Here is a 19,364-nt window from a genome sequence, read left to right on the forward strand (position 1 = left end):
AAATTGTTTGAAAAACCTTATTTAGGGCACATAACAATATTGTTTCATGTTGATTAGGTATTATTCAAAAGATTTCAACATAAGTTTCGTGATCCTACATCGTAAGACTTGTAGGGTGTTTGGTTATCATTTTCTTTTATTTTCAATTTGAATACCTCTCAATCTCATTATTAACAATGTATGCTATTCATTTTTATAAAAAAGTTATTAAAGTATGTAAGAAAGCTATTATTCCATAATTTCTGAAAAAATAAATTTCATTCTGCCCTTTTCTAATCTTTTTGGGCTTATTTCCTCTTATAAATCTACAAAACCAAAAGTTATGTACATCGGGTGGTTATAAAAAATATGGCTAACACCTGAAGTTTGATTTTACCTCAAATTATCCAATAATAGTTATATCCCGGTCAGCATAAAAACGCCCTATGCCGTACCTAATAATAGCCGTTTCACCGTAAAATAAGGCTAAACCTTAAAAGTGAAAACACTGCATCGATGTCAAATCTGTCAAACTATGTATTGAAATGACATGAGGACTTCGTCTGTGTTGGTGTTAGCTGGTGGGCGTGCTCTGCCTTTATTTGGAGTGTTTTTTTTCTTAAAACTGACTGGAAAGCGCTCTAAGGGGGTGCCGTGCGTATGTCAGCGAGCGCCGGCACAGATGGGGTCCATAGTTGTATAGTTTAGCTAACTTGTTACAAATAACTACAAACTTGACATTGGCTAATCATTGTAAAAGCCAGACGAGAGAGGAAAACAAAAAAAAAAAATGACATGACAAAATGTTGTCAATTATTTTGTCTATGGTGTGAAGTAAATTATTGTTGACGAAATATGTTTGGCGCGAAGATTTCCTAATGTTTTTGTGAATTATAGTGATTTAGAAAGTGTTTGCTAGAGTTTTTCACAAACTTTTACAATGCCGGCTTTTTTACGATATATAGACATGGAAAACTTCAAGTCCTACCGCGGGCGTCACCGCATAGGACCTCTGAAGTCTTTCACTGCCGTCGTAGGCCCCAATGGCTCAGGTAATTCATTTAATACTAAACACAAACAAGAAACCGAGGTTTCTTTTTACTTTTATAGTGATCGTTTCCTTACCAACAGACAGATTTTCGAAAAATTTAAAGTCTATTTGTACTGCTTTGGAGAACTTTTGATCTCGACATTCTCAGATAAATTTCTATTTATATTGCATCAGGTAAATCTAACTTCATGGACGCAGTGAGTTTTGTGATGGGTGAGAAGACATCCTTGCTGCGAGTGAAACGTCTCAGTGACCTAATCCATGGAGCCTCTATCAATAAACCTGCTTCAAGAAGGTACATACCTGCTTATGTTCTTATAAACATTTTATTTTTAACCTACTTCCAAAAAAGAGGTGGTTCTTAGTTAGGGCTGTTTTTTTTCTTTTGTATGTATATCTCCTAGTCCTCTGGAATGATTTGCATTTTTTTTTATTAAATCTACAGAAGTTGGCAAGGTGGTTCTATAAAAAATTGTATATTATGAGATATGTACCTCATTATCATCAAATGATAGACATTCACTACTGCACATAAGGTCTCTGGTAGGTATTTCCACACATCACAGTCTTCTGTCATCCACTTCTTAAAACTAGAATGTTGTTGCAGTGCCTCGGTGACAGCAACCTTCATCTTAGAAGACTTGACAGAGAAGCAGTTCCAGAGGTCAGTTATTGGGCAGTCCTCTGATCACAAAATTGATGGACAGGTATGTTGAAATATTTTCTGTAAAAATAAAGTTGAATTTTCACATTTACTATCTGATGAAAAAAATTGTAAAAAAACATGGCAAATGTGTAATAAATTTAAATTTTGTTTTCTGTTTGACAATCAGAAAGTGTACCCAATTTGAATAAATGACTGACTTTTTTCATTTAAGAATATGGTATTTATTTACAAAGTAAGAAATTGTGATCTTTGATTGCAATATTGTTCGGTACCTGGATGCTGATTTCCAGTGAGCCTAACTAAGACAGCACCATACATCTCTTTTCATTATTTTATTACAAGTTAGCACTTGAGTGTGAAGTCATCAGGAGACATTGCACTCGAGGGATAAGTGATGAGTCACCCCAAAGTGGAAGCAATGGATCTTGTTCCATTTTAGAAGAAGCTTTGGGCCAATACTGCTTTAGGAAGTTTGTCCAGTGAAGGAGAGATGTGTTGAGCGGACCAATCAGATTGTTGGATATGTTGATAAATGCCATGATAATAATGTATTCTGTCATCTGACAAAAATCTGATTGATCGACTATGGTGGACAGGCACCCTTAGGGTTCTATAATAGTAAAAGTGATTGTTGCAGTCGGTGTCAGTGAGCCAGTATCTGTCGGAGCTGGAGAAGCTAGGCATCAATGTGAAGGCCAAGAACTTCCTGGTGTTCCAAGGAGCAGTAGAAAGCATCGCCATGAAGAACCCCAAGGAGAGAACTGCTCTGTTTGAGGAGATCAGTGGGTAAGTAGTACTATCCATTGGCATTTCTATCTTTCTTCTCTAGGGCAGGTTTCTGCACTTAAATGTTTCCGTCTGCAATATTTGTATTGCCCCTCTCCACCGGAGTCTTTAATCCAGCCATTATAGCTCCCTCCAGAAGCCAAGTAGACAACCCAGGTTGCCAAGGGGTTCCTAGGGTGAGGCTGTGAATCTCAATTGACGCTCGCGTTGTTCAGACACTCCGCGTAGTTCGTACACTGTTACACGTGGTGTAAGTGGCGGAGTGAGGGTAAGTGTACCCAAGAATTTTTCGACCTAGATCCTTCTTCACCTCTCTACTATTATACCGCAAGACATCGCAAAGGTCTTCACTCGTACATAGTCGAAATTCCAGGGACACAATGGAATATTTATTTCTATTGCCGCTGTATCGAAATTTCAAAATGGCCACCATGCAAACTAAAAACAAAAAGTACACAATCTTGTACGATGGTACGGAACCCTTCGTGTGCGAGTCCGACTCGCACTTGCCCAGTTTATTGGGCAGTTGTTTAAAATGCAGTATGTATTGTTCTCAGTTCGGGAGTCCTGAAGGAGCAGTACGAGGCGTGTCGCGCGGAAGTCAACCGCGCGGACGAGGAAGCGCAGTACTCCTACCAGAAGAAGAAGGGGGTGGCCGCCGAGCGCAAGGAGGCCAAGTACGAGAAGGACGAGGCAGAGAAATATACCCGTCTTAAAGAGGAACTGGTAAATTTCCTTTCATTGTCAATTTTTTCCATTTTTTTTTTTAAATTGTAACCAAATTATATAAAAGGAAAAGGTTATCTGACTGCTCTATGCACAGCTCAAACTACTGGACAAATTGGACTGAGCATGCAGATAGCCATTATGACGTAGACATCTGCTAAGAAATAATTTTTGAAAATTCAACTCCTAGCTAAGGGGGTAAGTTAGTTTGAAATTTGTGACAGTCGCTGCCGTAAGTAAGCGGACGTCAAACCGCAGTGCAAAGAGCCATAGAGCAGCAACAACAAGTAAGCGGACTAAAATCGTACTTTTAAAATGCTAGTTGACACATAAAATTAAAATGGCGAGTGAGATCTCATTTTGTACGCATTATATTTCAGCAACAACAACGAGTGGAACTGCAATTATTCCACCTCTACCACAATGAGAAAGACATCCAGAACGCGGAAGAGGAGCTCCAGCACAAGCAGTCGGAGCTGACCAAAGTGGAGAAGAAGAGGCAGAAAGCAGAAGACGCTCTGAAGGAGAAGAAGAAGGAAGCGGGCACTGCGCAGCGGGAACTCGCCAGGATAGAGCAGGAAATAAGAGAAGTGGTGAGTATCACTAGTTGCTGGTTTGAAGGTTCGTCTAGAGCAACTATGAGCAATCAGACGATGAGTTTTTGAGCTCATCGCTTATGTCAAATGATTGCGGTGACTCGCGGGCTACGATAATCGTTAATTGTCTAAAATCGTACTGTTTTTTAAATCGAGTTTTTTTCCCTTCCCCTTTTCCTCGCTAAACTTTTCTTTAATCTTCTCTCCGTAACCTATAGGTAGTTTTGCTTCTTATTTGAATGCAGGAAGCTGAGATATCCAAGAAGCGGCCGACGTTCATCAAAGCGAAGGAGCGCGTGACGCACACGCAGAAGAAGCTGGAAGGCTCCATCAAGACGCTCGAGCAAGCGCGGAAGGCGCACGAGGCTCACCAGGCTGACATCAGGTTAAAAGCTGTTTTTATGTACACAAGAACCCTTCATGTACAAGTCTGACTTGCACTTGACCAGTGTTTTTTTTCCTTTTCTTTTGGAGCTGCACAGGTCCTTAATTCCTTGTATTAATCACCTTATCCGATCCATAGTGATCACCACCAATTTTTAAATCTCGTCACTTACTTATAACCACCGGATACAATACAACAGAACTTTCCTGTCTGGAATTAAAATAATTCGCTCAGGGTATATGTTGTTTCCCTTGATGTCCACTTGAAATAGAATATTTTGTTTATGGTAACAGGAAACTGGAAGAAGAGCTGCGTCAAATCGAGGAGCAGAAGGCGCAGTGGGAAGCCACCATCACCGGCTCCAACCACTCGCGCGCTGACGTGCACTTGGAGGAGGCTCAGGTAATCAGCTCTGATGCTCTGATGATCTTCAGTCTGAACTCCTACATAGTCCAAATTCCGCTTCCAATGTCCAAAGGCATATCCTTCTTGAAAAAGTATTAAAATCGTTATTATCTTTTAGATAAGAGAATATGAAGAGCTGAAGATGGAAGCGTCTCGCCAAGCGGCCCGTTACCTTCAGGAGTTGGACTCGGTCAACCGCGAGCAGAAGGCCGACCAAGACCGACTCGACAACGAGATGCGGCGCAAGGGAGAGCTCGAGAACAAACATCGACAGAAGGTGAGACAGGCTCGAGGCTAGGGTGTGAGGAGCTGAAGACTGAAGGGTGCCGGCTGAGGGCTCCGTCAAACAACTTGACTGTAAACTTAATTATGTATGACCATTGACTAGCCTTAAGCTGCAACATCACTTGCCAACAGGTTTAATTGCAGCCAAGCACTAGTCTATAAATTAAAAGAAAAACATTGTTCTGTTGGATTGTGTGGACCTCAACCACTGTGACTTTCTGTACCTTATTCCTTGTCATCAGGGCCACGAAAGAAACGAAGCGATGAAGCGCGTGGAGAAGTTGAACGAGCACATCAAGAGCTCGGAGCAGGCCCTGGAGGAGCAGAAGAGGCTGCGAGCTGAGTTACAGGTATCATTGTTTCTGGAATTTCCTGATCTTTTTATGAGCTCTTTATGGGGTCTTAAAATAATTTTGTTTTATTTTCACATCACAGTCGTCAGAGATATCTAATATTCAGATTAGAGAATCTAAATTGTCTAAAACAAGTCAAAAAGAAGAATTAAAGTTTTGCCCCATGTCCTAAGTCACGTATGACTTTCCAGGCAGATGTAGGCTCATGCCGCGGTCGCGCCGCAGCCTTGCAGGAAGCTCTAGAAGATGTAGCCTCTCAGCTCGGCGATGCGAGGGTTGACAAACACGAAGAAGCTCGAAGGAAGAAAAAGCAGGAGATTGTTGAGAATTTCAAACGAGAGATACCTGGTGTGGTAAGTTGTAGATGATACCTCATGTTCTATCTTGGGTCCAAGGAACTACAAGCTAATTCGCTACATATTATAATATGGCAACACAGATAGAGGCGGCGCATATTGCATGCTGCACTTTTACCATATAGATATAATAATATTTTGGGTGTATTGGTTAAACAGATGGACCGTGAAAGGCTAGCAAACAGACAGGCACACTGTCGCGCTTATAATATTAGTAGGGTTTACGCTAGTTGTTCCTTAGGTATCATGGACTTCCGCAAAGTAACACCTGCTCCTATCCAAGAAATATTATGTTTAATCCGTTATTCCAGTATGACCGCATGATCAACATGTGTCAGCCGACTCACAAGCGCTACAACGTGGCCATCACCAAGGTGCTTGGCAAGTACATGGAAGCCATCGTCGTGGACACGGAGAAGACCGCCCGCCGCTGCATCCAGGTCCTCAAGGAGCGCATGTTGGAGCCCGAGACCTTCCTGCCGCTGGACTACATCCAGGCCAAACCCCTGAGGGAGAGGCTCAGGTGCGTGGACATTGTAGTGGCCACAGAGAAGAGTCGCTGCAGTTGAAATTGTCTCAAAGTGTCTATTGACGCTACAACAACAAATGATAAAAATTACAAAATGGCCACCATGTAAATTAAAAAATACTTTCTTGTATAATGCTGCGGAACCCTTCGTGTGCGAGTCCGACTCGCACTTGATCGGTTTTGTCTTAATGTAATCTCAATTCTGACTTGATTGTGGCTTGGAATGTTTTTCAGAAAATCCTTCCAATCGTTCTACCAGTATAAAAAACTTTGTTTCTTGCAGGGACATAAAGGAACCGAAAAACGTGAAGCTTCTGTTCGACGTGCTGCGCTACGAGCCGCCCGCCATACACCGCGCAGTGTTGTTCGTGACCAACAACGCGCTGGTGTGCGAAACGCCCGAGGACGCCTCGCGCGTGGCCTACGACCTCGACCGCACCAAGAACAGCCGATATGACGTGAGTGATTTTTTTTTAAGGTAGGTAGGTCTTATAGCATAAGTAAAGAAAAAATCCGAAAACCCTGAATTACAATATGTTACAATTACAGTAATTACGGTATCAAAAAACAGTCGTGGGGTATCATTATTATTTGATAAAAACAGCATTATTCCACAGGCACTGGCATTGGACGGTACATTCTATCAGAAGTCGGGCATCATCTCTGGTGGTTCCTTGGACTTGGCGCGCAAGGCCAAGCGCTGGGACGAGAAGCACCTCTCCCAGCTCAAAGCCAAAAAGGTAACGATTACATGTTCAAGCTTTCGATATATTTTAAGCTGAATCTACCGAAAATCCTTAAAACACCACAAATATACTTCTTATCATTTTTTTTAAAAGTTTTAATAGAATTTGAAAAGGTTTAAAACGAAAAATAAAAAAAATCGCATCTCGCATTCTTCCGATGTTACTTCGATACTTATACTCTATCAACGGAGAGAAAATAGTAAAGGGCTCTCTCTGTTACGTAATCCCATACAAATGATAGAGACAAAAACTCATTGGGTGTTAACATTGTTTTCGAATGTTTTTTGAAAACATGTTTGTGTCACGTATTTAGTCGACGTAAGCCCAACTAGTTTTAAGGTTCAAGTTAAAATAAAGGGTGATTTTCAGGAAAAACTGACAGAGGAACTGCGTGAATCGATGAAGAAGTCGCGCAAAGAGTCGGAACTGACGACCGTGGACTCGCAGATCCGCGGCCTCGAGTCGCGGCTCAAGTACGCGCTCACGGATCGGGACACTACGGTACTAAACTGTGGCATGTTTTCATTGTCGTCTTTTGTTGACGTGACAACGTCTTATAATTCGATAGAGCCGGCTGCACGCACGAAAAAACATGACTCATGCGGCGTTACCTCGCTCTGAGGCGTTCCATGTAAGGCTTGAAGTGCAAGCGAGAGCGCGGAACGAGCGACAAAGAAGCACAATCGGCCTTTGTTGTCACGTTCAACTATCGTCAGTAAACCGACTTTACAGACAACCAATTTTTTTCATCAACATGTCTCCTAAACCACCTTTTTTTTGAAAAATCTTCTTGTGAGTGAACTGGTATTTCTACCAACAAAAATCTCCTCAATGGCCATTCTTAGCTCATATTAAGAGGCTCCGTACTAGGCTGTGGTACATTTCATAAGGAGTGGTACATTTCATATTTTATTATGAAAACATTCATGACGGGACAGATGGCTATCAGAGTTGTACAGTTTATGAAGGATTTCACACTAGTATATACTTTAGTTGATCACCAGATTATTCACACTGTAGCGGTTGCCACATTCGCAAGAAGATGTCGCTTCTAAAACTCATTGAATCAACAACGCTCGAAACACTAGATGGCAGCACGGGTAGCCTAATTGAAACTCAAAATAGAACACGCAACTTTCAATCTCAATGACAGAGCGTTTACCAAATTGGACTATATATAGAAGTTTCAACGCACAACCGTCGGCCCAGCTGGCGCTACCGAGCACAACACCGCTCTTGGGAAATTTCCCTATTGCTACGGTCGAGCATACAGACACAGCTCCCGTACATCACAAAAATTTCAAAAAAAAAATGAACTTTGCGACTTAACCATACCAGCAGTCCAGGCCCAAAACTATCAGTAAAATAGTTGATAGGTTACATTAATTAATTAATCAGTATTTTAAGTAAGTTTGAACTTTGGTTTTCAGCTCAAACAAATCAAAACATTAGATGCCGAGCTCGCCGAGTTGGAGCGTAGGATGGACATGTTTGGGGTGAGTCTTTTGTAAATCCTGGATCCAAGGTTTTATGCTGCATGTTGTTTCCCTTGAAATGACTGATAGTTACTAAATAAAATGGACGTCATTTGAAATTTGAGAATACACATATTATTTTATAGGAATGTCTTCACACAGGAAAAAAGATAGGGGCTCTATGTTGCGTTTAAATGAAGCAAAGTTCCTTTTGGAAAATAAACATTTACGTTTTTACATTTAAGTTTTTTATTCTCACATTCTAGGGCTTCTGGAAGAAATCTCTTAAAGCGATAAGTAATTGTCCTTGTACGTGTCGTTTTAATGTTTGTTTTAGTTTTAACTTTTTGTACAAAATAAATAAAATAAAAGGTTTATTTTGACAACTCTTGATAATTTTTTTTGGACTTGTGAACAATATTTCCCCATAACAATCTTTTGACCATTTTTAGGACTGCTAGGCAATCTTTTTCCGTATTAATCTTTTGACCATTTTTTTGGACTTCTATAAGCAATCTTTTTACGTAATGTTTTGGCCTTTTTTTATGGACTTGTAAGCAATATTTTCCGTAACAGTTCTGCATTTGCAACGAAACTATTGTGGTTTTTAGCCTCAAATCGAGGAAATCGAGCGCACCATCCGCAGCCGCGACGCGAAGATCCAGGAGATCAAAGAGAACATGAACAACGTGGAGGACGTCGTCTTCCGCGGCTTCTGCAGGGATATAGGCGTCGCCAACATACGGTATACTTGTTTTCTGATAACTCTTAAACTATTCATCATCATCATCAACCCATTGTACCGGCTCACTACTGAGCGCGGATCTCCTCTCAGAATGAGAAGGGTGTGGCGAGAGACCATGCTGGTCAAACGTAGGTTGGCAGACTTCCATATCTTTGAGTACATTATGGGGATTTCTCAGGCATGCAGGTATCCTCACGATGTTTCCCTTCATCGTTAAAGCGAGTGATATTTAATTCCTTAAAACGCATATAACTCTACGCACTGTCTTTAAAACGCACATAAACTAGATAATGCCCACAACTTTGCATGGATTTAGGTATTTTGAAATCCTGTCGGAACTCTTTACTTTTCCGGGACTAAAAGTAGGCTATGTCCTTCCCGGTTAAACGGATACAATAAAAAGCTAGCTGACAGACCGGCACTTTAGCATATTACTAGTGGATGCCCGCGGCTTCACCTGCGTGGATTTCGGTTATTTTTTAAATCCCGTTGGAACTCTGATTTTCCGAGACAAAATGTAGCCTATCTCCTTCCCCAGGGTGTATCCAAAGTCTGTACCAAATTTCATTGAATCGGTTCAGCGGTTGGGACGTGAAAAAGCAGACAGACAGATACACTTTCGCATTTACAATATTACCTAAAAATGCCTAATTTACTGTTGTTTTTATCTCCTTAGTCAGTACGAGGAGCGGGAGCTGCGCGCGCAGCAGGAACGCGCCAAGAAACGGATGGAGTTCGAGGCGCAGATCGACCGCATCGCTTCCAACCTGGAGTTCGAGCGGTCGCGCGACACGCAGAGTGAGTACACATACGATTGACAGAATACACCAGGCGAGAAAAAAATCTAGAAATGTATATATGCAAACGTTAGCAATAAGCAATCGAACCGACCGCTTGTGACCATCGAGACATTTCCATTTTTACCTGACTGCGGCAAAACCAGAAGGAAGGGTTATGATTTTAGCAGTCTGTGTATGTATTGTATATGTGTATGTATGTATGTTTGTATCCAGATTCTGTGTGTTCCACCATAGCGCCTAAACTACTGGACCGATTTTGATAAATGAGGTTTCAATTGATTTGTTGTAAAGGTGGTCCGGGTGACATAGGCTATAATTTTTACAAAAAAAAATTGTCCTAACGAATGTTAAATGAAAAAAGTGGGGGTCTCCAAAAAATTTTTTTTGCTAATGTATATACCAAGCGACTGAAAAACAGTTTTACTCTAATATTTCAGCATTTATGAAGACGATCGCAGTCGGGTTTTAGTTCTAAAGCCTATTGACACGCGCGCACGTACACGTGACACTTGCTTGTAACGCGCGTGAATCCGTAGACATAACTGCACGCGTTACATCTACGCGGACGTTCACGCCACGCAAGCGGTATGCCATGTCTCATGCAGTTCCATACATTACAACGCAATGGTACGCGCTACGTCTACGCTTACGCGACGCATACGCGGCCTGTGTGGCCGGCGCTTTAAACTTTATCTTGTTGATTGTTGCGTTGTCAACAGAGAACGTCACTCGTTGGGAGCGTACTGTACAAGACGGAGAGGACGAATTGGAGGCCAGTCGACAAGCGGAAGCCAAGCAGAGGCAGGACATTGACCGCGAGTTGCGGCGCGCGGACGCGCTGAAGGCGGACCGCACCGCCGCGCGCGCTGCGCAGGACAAAGTGGACGACGCGGTCTCGCAGGTCAGTGATATACGCTAACAAAAACGAAGACAGGTGATAGACTGATGATTACTGATAAAAAAAAAACGCGAAAAAAAACATCCTGTATTTTTTAAAGTTCACAATATATTGCAAATAAAATATCAGACTGACGCTAGAGGTCAACGAATTTGCGTAAATAGGTAACTCGAAGTCAGTGCCGCGTCGTAGACCCGAGTTTTACACTATACAATGCGGGCTTGAAATATAGATAATATTATATGTATTGTATTTGGCAGGCGCGCAAGGAAGTGGCCAACATACAAAAGGAGATCCAGACGATCCAGAAGCAGATTGCGAGCATCGAGGCGCGCATCGAGAGCCGCCGCAGCGAGCGACACAACATCCTGCGACAGTGCAAGGTGAGGCTAAGAAAAGAAACATGTCATATCTAGGAGCTGGTTGTCCCAAAATTCTTCAAACAGAAGAAGCGCTGGAATAAATTGTATCACACCACGAAAAAAGGTTCCAGCTCAGCATAATGCTGTATGCCTTGTACATATACTATAAAAGCATACAGCGCTGATTTTCAGTCGGGACGCCACGAAATTATACTAATAACTCTAAATTATATGTAGTTTTAGTTATCCTAGTTATCATATTCTTCTTCGTCGTAACAGTACATTAAGTTAATTATAAGTTTAGTACAGACTTAGTAAGTTTGGTAAAGCATAAGTTTGGTACGTTGTACAGATCGACGATATAGCGATCCCACTGCTGGAGGGCAGCCTGGCAGACACGTCGGACGAGTCGGAGCTGTCGTCCTACTCAAGCGCGGCGCAGTACCAGCGGGACTCCAGGTCAGATACTTTGACACATCTTAAGCCTATCATATTATGGAAAAAAAAATGGAAATCAGTCCAGAAACCTTGAAAAATTCGGTGCATATACATAAAAAAAAATATACGAGCCGAATTGAGAACCACCTTGTTATCGATTGTTATCGATGTAGGTGTCTCTTGGTCAGCCGAATGTCTCGTTGTGCAGGATCCGCGTCGACTACCGCTCACTCGGCGAGGCTCTCAAGGAGCTGGAGGAGCCGGATGAGATCAAGCGCAAGGCCGACAAGCTGCAGAAGGCTATCAACTCCCTGCAGAACACCGTCGACAAGATACAGGCCCCGAACATGCGGGTAACTAAATAAAATAAATAGACTTTTATTTCAGGCATAAATAACCATCATCATCATACGATAGACGTCCACTGCTGGACATAGGTTTCTTGTAGGGACTTCCACACGCCACGGTGTTACGCCGCCTGAAGCCAGCGGCTCCCTGCGACTTGCGTGATGTAGTCCGTCCACCTAGTGGGGAGTCTTCCCCTGCGGTTGGTAACGCTGTGGTTTCCAGTGCGAGGTCGCAATTCCAGCACCTTGTGACCTCAATGTCTATCGGTTTTCGAACTATGTGCCTACCCATTGCCATTTCAGCATCGCAACCCGCTGAGTTATGTCGGTTACTCTGATTCTCGTGTAGGCGCAGTGGTAAACGCTGTAGTCTTATTAGTGGGAGGTCCCCGGCTTGATTCCCGACAGGGGTTTGGTTTTTTTTTTTAAATTTGATAAGTTTCTAGTCTGGTCTGGTGAAAGGCTTCGGCCTAGACTATCAGTGAAAGAATTTTCAGAATCTAATCATTAGTTCCGGAAACTACCCCTTACGTTCAAATTTACAAAATTCGTCTATTCAAAACTTAAACAATGAATATGATTTTTTTCAGGCAATGCAAAAATTGAACGAAGTGCGTGAGAAAGTAAACGCCACAAACGAGGCTTTCGTGGCGGCGCGGAAACGCGCGCACAAAGCCAGGCTGGCCTTCGAAAAGGTACGATTTGATCACTGACAGGACGCCGCGGCGCCGGGGGGAAACGCGTTTTTTTTAATTTATAGATTAGCGCTTGGCTGCAATCAAACCTGCTGGCAAGTCATAATTTGCCAGCAGCAATTTGCTCTATCTTTCTTAGGCTGCATGATGATGCAGCCTAAGATAGAGCATGCTTGCCTAGAAGATGCCTATACTCTCTTGACTTACCCATATTAAAAGTGGAGGGGAAAACTGATTCCGGAAGCTGGAAGGGCGTTTACTTACACAGTACTCTAACAATCTGAATCGCAATATGCTTTTGCGTATGTGCAAGGTATACAGCATTATGCTGAGTTGTAACCTTCTTTTCGGGTTGTACCACGCATGACACAGTTTATTCCGTCACTTTTTCTGCTTGAGACCTTTTGGCTTTAGTGCTCAAGTGTTAGAGGCGCCGGAATAACCATGCGCAAGCCCATCTTAACTTCATTACATCAGGGGGACTAAATTGTCGATTATAAATAAATTGTACATTCCGCAGGTGAAGAAAGAACGTCACGACAAATTCGTGGACTGCTTTGAGCACGTTTCGAATGAGATCGACGCTATCTATAAGGTACTGTGATTCGTATTTCTGTGTTTTTAACTTTTCTTTTGTGTACCTAAAAGTTCTCTGAGACTATTGGGTACTCTCATAAAATGCATTGAAACAATATTGAGTTTTCTACAAAACTTACCAAAAACATGCTCAATCTCAAGTGTGTGTAATGGTTTCAAACATGTATTTTCTTGTTATGTAGCTCATAGTTAACAAAAATTGTTTACAAATATTTATTTTTACAAGTTGCTTTATTGTATAAGAATCAGTTAAAATCTGACCATCAAGCACATTTGTTATTTTGGTCCTTCGTCCCGGATAGTACACTAAACATGACGCTCTACCAGGCCCTCGCGATGAACCAGTCAGCACAAGCGTTCCTCGGTCCAGAGAACCCTGAAGAGCCTTACTTAGATGGAATCAATTACAACTGCGTGGCGCCCGGCAAGAGGTTCCAGCCGATGTCCAACCTGTCTGGAGGGGAGAAGACCGTGGCCGCGCTTGCCCTGCTCTTTGCGATACACAGGTCAGTGTGCTCAGTATAAGAGCCGATGTCAGCATAAAAGAACAAGATGAAGTGAAACAGCAAAACCCGACTACTACCCGCGACCTGCCGATAGATAGCGATAGATATAGTAAAATTTATTTTCTGTCGCTTAACTTTTGCTATATTCATATTTATGAACTCAAATTTTTTTCCTCTTACATTTGATATCCCACTTGATACAATAGCAAAAAAAATTTTTGGAGACCTTCACTTTTTGGATGTAACATCCGTCAGGTCGATTTTTTTCGTATGCAATGTAGACTATGTCACCCGGACCATAATAACGAATCGATTGACGCCTCATTCATCAAAATCGGCTCAATAGTTTAGGCGCTGCGGTGAAACATACATAGACTGCTAAAATCATAATCTTCCTTTTGGCTTGGCCGTAGTCCGCCTCTATCAGAGGTCCCAGAACATCTCAATCTTTTTCCTTTGATGAATTTTGAAGTTCAATGCACCTTCAAATGTTTGCACAGTTACCAGCCGGCGCCGTTCTTCCTGCTGGACGAGATCGACGCAGCGCTCGACAACACCAACATCGGCAAAGTGGCGTCCTTCATCCGCTCCAAGAAGGGCTCGCTGCAGACCATCGTCATCTCGCTGAAGGAAGAGTTCTACGGATGCGCGGACGCCCTCGTCGGCATCTGTTCCGCGGTAACCATACATTATAATATTATACCTACTAGATCATGACCGCGTGGATTTAGGTTTTTAAAAATCCTGTAGGAACCTTGTGATTTCCCGGGATAAAAACTTGCCTATGTCAGTTTCCAGGATGCAAGCTACCTCTGTACTAAATCTTTGATGGGCCTTTAAGAATCCTGTGGGAACTCTTTGTTTTTCCAGGATAAAAAAGTATGTAGCTTATATCCTTTCCCGGGATGTAAGCCAACTCTGTGCCAAATTTCATCAAAATCGGTTAAACTGTTGAGCTGGCAGACTGACAGACACACTTTCGCATTTATAATATTAAGTATGAATTAGGTAGATGACAGGTCACGAACATGTCATCGCTCAAGTGACCACGTTTGCATACACATGCATATCTTATGTAGATATCAACTTACAGAAAAAATCCTTCCCTCCCTCTCTCTTCCTCCGAAATCTTGGTGTTAAGGGGTAAATTCCCCGTAAAAGCAAGATTTCGGAGGGAGGAGGAATTTTTAAAGGCACGTTGCAGCATACTGACGTCTTAACGTTGGTTATGATTGTATATCAATCTATACTTATATTATAAAGAGATAAAGTTTGTAAGTTTGTTTGTAGGGGGTAATCTCTGGAACTACTGAATTGATTTTGAAAATCCTTTCACTAGTTGAAAGCTACATAATTAAAAGCTAACCACGCGAAGTCGGGGCGGGTCGCTAGTTTGAAATAAAGTCGGACTATTATTTTGGTGCCGTTTTGAAAGCACTTATTGCAAATGTAAGCCATCCTTTCTTCTTAGAGACAAACCAATAGCGGCCAGAGCTGGCTTGTTGATGATGATGATGATATCGATTCCTTTTTTTCCAGCCGGCAGACTGCCTCGTCAGTGACGTCATGACGCTCAGCCTCGAGGTGTATCCTGATTAGAGTATAGGTTCAAATATTTTTATTAGGTCCGATTTTTAATTAGGTTTTGACAGAACTTTTTATAAATTAACCTGTCAAAAAGGCTATTGGAAAATCGGCCCTTTATACCACTTGCACCAAACTGCTTTTGTTTTTTATAATTTAAAAGATGTGTGTGTCACTTATTTTCAAGTTTATTCTGTGGTTGACAAGAAAAGGATAGATACAAAGAATGTAACTTAACTTAGTCACATTATCAGGTTGGTGCAAGTGCATCTTATTATCTAAGTTGTTATAGTCCGTAGTTATAGTCCGTATAAGATGAGTTTTCAGGCGCCATTTTAACTGTATGGGTCAACTCATGTCAAAAGTACAGTTCAACTTTAAAATAAGGCTAAAATCCTCTTGACATGACATTTGCGACATAAAGTTAAAATGGCGCGTGAGAACTCATTTTTTACGCATTATTCATAAGTTTCTCTTTAATTCTAGACTGTCTGGTCTAACTGTAGAGTTGACTGTCGTCATAATATTTGACATTAGCCTAAAGTACGACATATACATATAAACTTTCAACTGTACAGCTGGGCTGGGAGAGTATTTTGTATTGATTTTTATTTATACCTCACTGACCACTAGCAGGAAGGTGTTTTAAATGACATTTTGATATGGTCCGTACAAAATGATTTCTCACGCGCCATTTTAACTCTATCACTCCAACTGTCATGTTAAAAGTATGGTTCACCTTAAAATAAGGACTAAAATCGTACTTTTGACATTATATTTGACACAAATAATTAGAATGGCGCGTGAGAAGTTATTTTTTACGCATTATAGCTGTTTTTATTCGAGTTAAGAGTTGAGGTGCAAACACATTGAACTGATGGTTTGATGATCTAGGGTACTCCAGAGTGCGTTAGTGCATTGAGTTATACCACGACGCAATTTGTTTGCACCCTTATAAAGCAAGTAATTTATTATAAAATACAATACCTATTAACAATTTTAAAATTGGTTTTTGGTGTATGAACTAGGGTTTATTATTTGTCTTTCGTATGTATTGCCCTCTCACTTGCAAGTTTGCGGTTGCAAATTGTGCGAGCGAGAGCGACTATTCTATTCATTAAAAAAAAGTAATATTTTGATTTAACCGACCTTCATTGTTCCGATTTAGATTATAAAGGTCTTATCACAAAAAAAAAACTTAATTGAATTAACATTTTGACCGTTTTTTGCGCGGAATCTGTCAGGTTTAAAATAAGTGTGGGTAATTGTCTTATTGACTTGTGTAATTTTTTGTGGTAAGACAAATGTACAATCTTGTACTTTTACTTTTTTGTTCTTCGGATTTGTGGTAAATAACTACGACACTTAAGGTTCATATCGAGCTCTTTATTTACAATAAAATATCTATCTTACAATATGTCATATCAACTAGTCTTATTTAACACCACCCTCGGACCGGTCCACATTTATTGGTCTTAATGAGAGCTTAATTTAGCGTAGCGTCAAACAAATGGGTAAGTTTAATTTTAATGGTAATATTCCGTGGTGCAACTGGCCCTAAATAAGTTAATAATTTAATTCACGCGAGAGCTCATAAACAGACGAAAGCTTCTTGTCCGAGGCCGATTTTTATCTGTATGCTTACTGCTTAGTATGAGATTTTAACGTTCGTGTGGTGGAAACATCTCAATACTAAAGATATACATATGTAAAACTAAAAGTAAGGTTGACTCGACAAATGTGGATCGATCCGAGTAAATTCCCGAAACGTAACGTACAGTAAATGTTAGTTAGCACTTTTTGTTTATCACTTGACCGAGCAGGTCTATTGCGCCGATTCCTTAACGTACAATTAACAACATAAGAATAAGACATATTGGTGTGAAATGCAACAGCGCTTTACTGCCGACTGGACCCTTATTCGCTGGCTAAGAATTTATCCACGTTCGAAATATCATCGACTATCAAATTGCCACCCTTTAGACTGAAATCTACACAACACACTTTGACTTTGCTCAGACTTAAGACAGTGTTAAAACGAGACAGATTTACGTCAGCTATATAACGCTGTCTCGTTTTAACGGTGTCTTAAGTCTGAGCAGTCACAAGTGCGCTCTATAGATTTCAGCCTAATTTAAGGGTGAATGTCGTTTACACCGCTTGTTACCCGTGGTCCCTGGAAGATGCCACGGGCATTCTTTTAGTCATGGTCCCTCCGAGACCTTAGGCCCGGTTTCCATCCAAGTGGAGCGGAGAGGAGATGTTGACCAATCTGATTTTTAAAAGATGAGGTGATAAAAGATTTTTCGACAAGCCTGGCCAGAAATATAAAAACTTGCTCTGGGGGGCACATTACTAATATATTATGGTCTATGGTCATTAAGTATATTATGTTCTTGGTATTAATTCCACGGGTTTTCCGCAATATGGCGAGGTATTTAATTTTTCTGGTCAGGCTTTACTGTATTTCACCCTGCAAAGGTATTATTATGGTTACTGCCATAAGTTGCTAGGCAACTTTGTAGTAAACATTCTTTAAGCAATTTGGCCCTTATTTATAGGTCAATTCAAGTTCTCGAGTATAGGTCATAGGTGTACATGCGTAAAACAAATAAGGGTCCCGCGATCGTACGGTTTGAAACCTTTCCAAATTCATACTATCTACAGGATACTAAACAATCCATAAGTTATAACTATTTACAGTCTCCAACGAGACAACGGTACAATGTAAAGCATCCATAACACTACCTATATTACATTGTGGAGCAACTTTTATTAACTCAGCTTGAGACAATCTCTATACTCTAGTTGCGGAAAGAATATATAGCGCTCTCTCTGTTACATAATCCTATACAAATGATAGAGACAAAAATCTTAGTGGGCCTAACAAAGAGTATAATAATATGGGCCTAACCACTTTGAGTCACCAATAATTTATTGCTGTCCCACTTTGATTACCAAATTAGATCAAGAGATCGGACACCAGTGATGTCCGACCTCTCGTTCTCGCTCGGCAGTTTAAGTGGGATAGCGATAGTGTCTTGAAGTAGACATTAGGAGCGCTTGCTCCACGTGTATTATACCTTCATGGCCGAGATGCACAATGATGATGATTAACCCTTATATGATAACAATGAAATCAATATTTTTATTTCATCATAATATTGTTACGTGAAAATTTATAATTTTACTATAATTAAGGTATTGTTAGATGCTTTACATTAGAACAATAAATTCACTATCTAGAAAATTAAATAACTTGCTATAATATAATAACTACATAATATATTTAAGTATGATACAAAAATTCAAACGTTTGCAATGAGCAGCTATTGCTGATTGTAGATGTAATTACAGATTTTATACAAAGGAACCTATGTTCTGAGGTTATCATAAAATACTTAATTTTATAAAATTAAAATCAGGGAAAAAGCTTGATTTAGCTATAGGTTTTTCTATGGTATAACCATCGTGCGTGAAAAACAGTAGTCCAAACTGAATAGGAAGCTTGTGTATTTAAATCCTTAGTCTATGGTCTGCGCAAACCGCCATGTTGCAAATTGGACTACTAGTTTTGCGTGCACTATATGAATTTATTTTAAAGCAGGATTGCAGATTAGTGCATTCTTTTCAATAACAGTCAAACTTTAGTTAGGGCTTCGTCTGTGTTGGTGTTAGCTGGCGGGCGTGCTCTGCTTTTTTGGAGTGTTTTTTTTTTGTTAAAACTGACTGGAAAGCGCTCTAAAAGGGGGTACCGTGCGTATGTCGGCGAGCGCCGACACAGACGGGGTCCATACTTGTATAGTTTAACAAACTTGTGTTACAAATAACTACAAACTTGACATTAGCTAATCTTTGTAAAACCAGACGAAAGAGAAAAAAAAAACTTTAGTTATGATTCCCTAATGGCTGAAACTCAAACCCTATTTGTATGTAATCTGTCGACAAGTTATTTAGCAACGTCGAAAAGACACAATTTTTTTTACAAGTTTTTTTTTTAGTAAATGCTAAGTCAGACAAATTACAGTAGATTAGATTTTAATTTCGGTCGAA

General features: G+C 40.7%; 1 protein-coding gene across 1 annotated transcript; it reads left to right on the plus strand.

Annotated features, from left to right (window-relative positions):
- Window positions 1-773: 773 nt before the first annotated feature.
- On the plus strand, window positions 774-15,351 carry LOC123872839 (structural maintenance of chromosomes protein 1A). Its single transcript, XM_045917411.1, has 27 exons — window positions 774-1,031; window positions 1,205-1,325; window positions 1,638-1,737; window positions 2,335-2,483; window positions 3,041-3,209; window positions 3,590-3,802; window positions 4,051-4,190; window positions 4,484-4,592; window positions 4,714-4,872; window positions 5,123-5,230; window positions 5,425-5,586; window positions 5,901-6,112; window positions 6,402-6,576; window positions 6,736-6,858; window positions 7,234-7,365; window positions 8,295-8,360; window positions 8,951-9,084; window positions 9,761-9,882; window positions 10,604-10,785; window positions 11,043-11,165; window positions 11,497-11,603; window positions 11,791-11,935; window positions 12,520-12,624; window positions 13,145-13,219; window positions 13,549-13,727; window positions 14,228-14,405; window positions 15,267-15,351. Exons 1-27 carry the CDS (start codon window positions 920-922, stop codon window positions 15,324-15,326), a joined length of 3,660 nt encoding a protein of 1,219 aa, XP_045773367.1. The 5' UTR covers window positions 774-919; the 3' UTR covers window positions 15,327-15,351.
- Window positions 15,352-19,364: the final 4,013 nt, after the last annotated feature.

This window comes from Maniola jurtina, chromosome 15, assembly GCF_905333055.1.
Source record: "Maniola jurtina chromosome 15, ilManJurt1.1, whole genome shotgun sequence".
NCBI lineage: Eukaryota > Metazoa > Arthropoda > Insecta > Lepidoptera > Nymphalidae > Maniola > Maniola jurtina.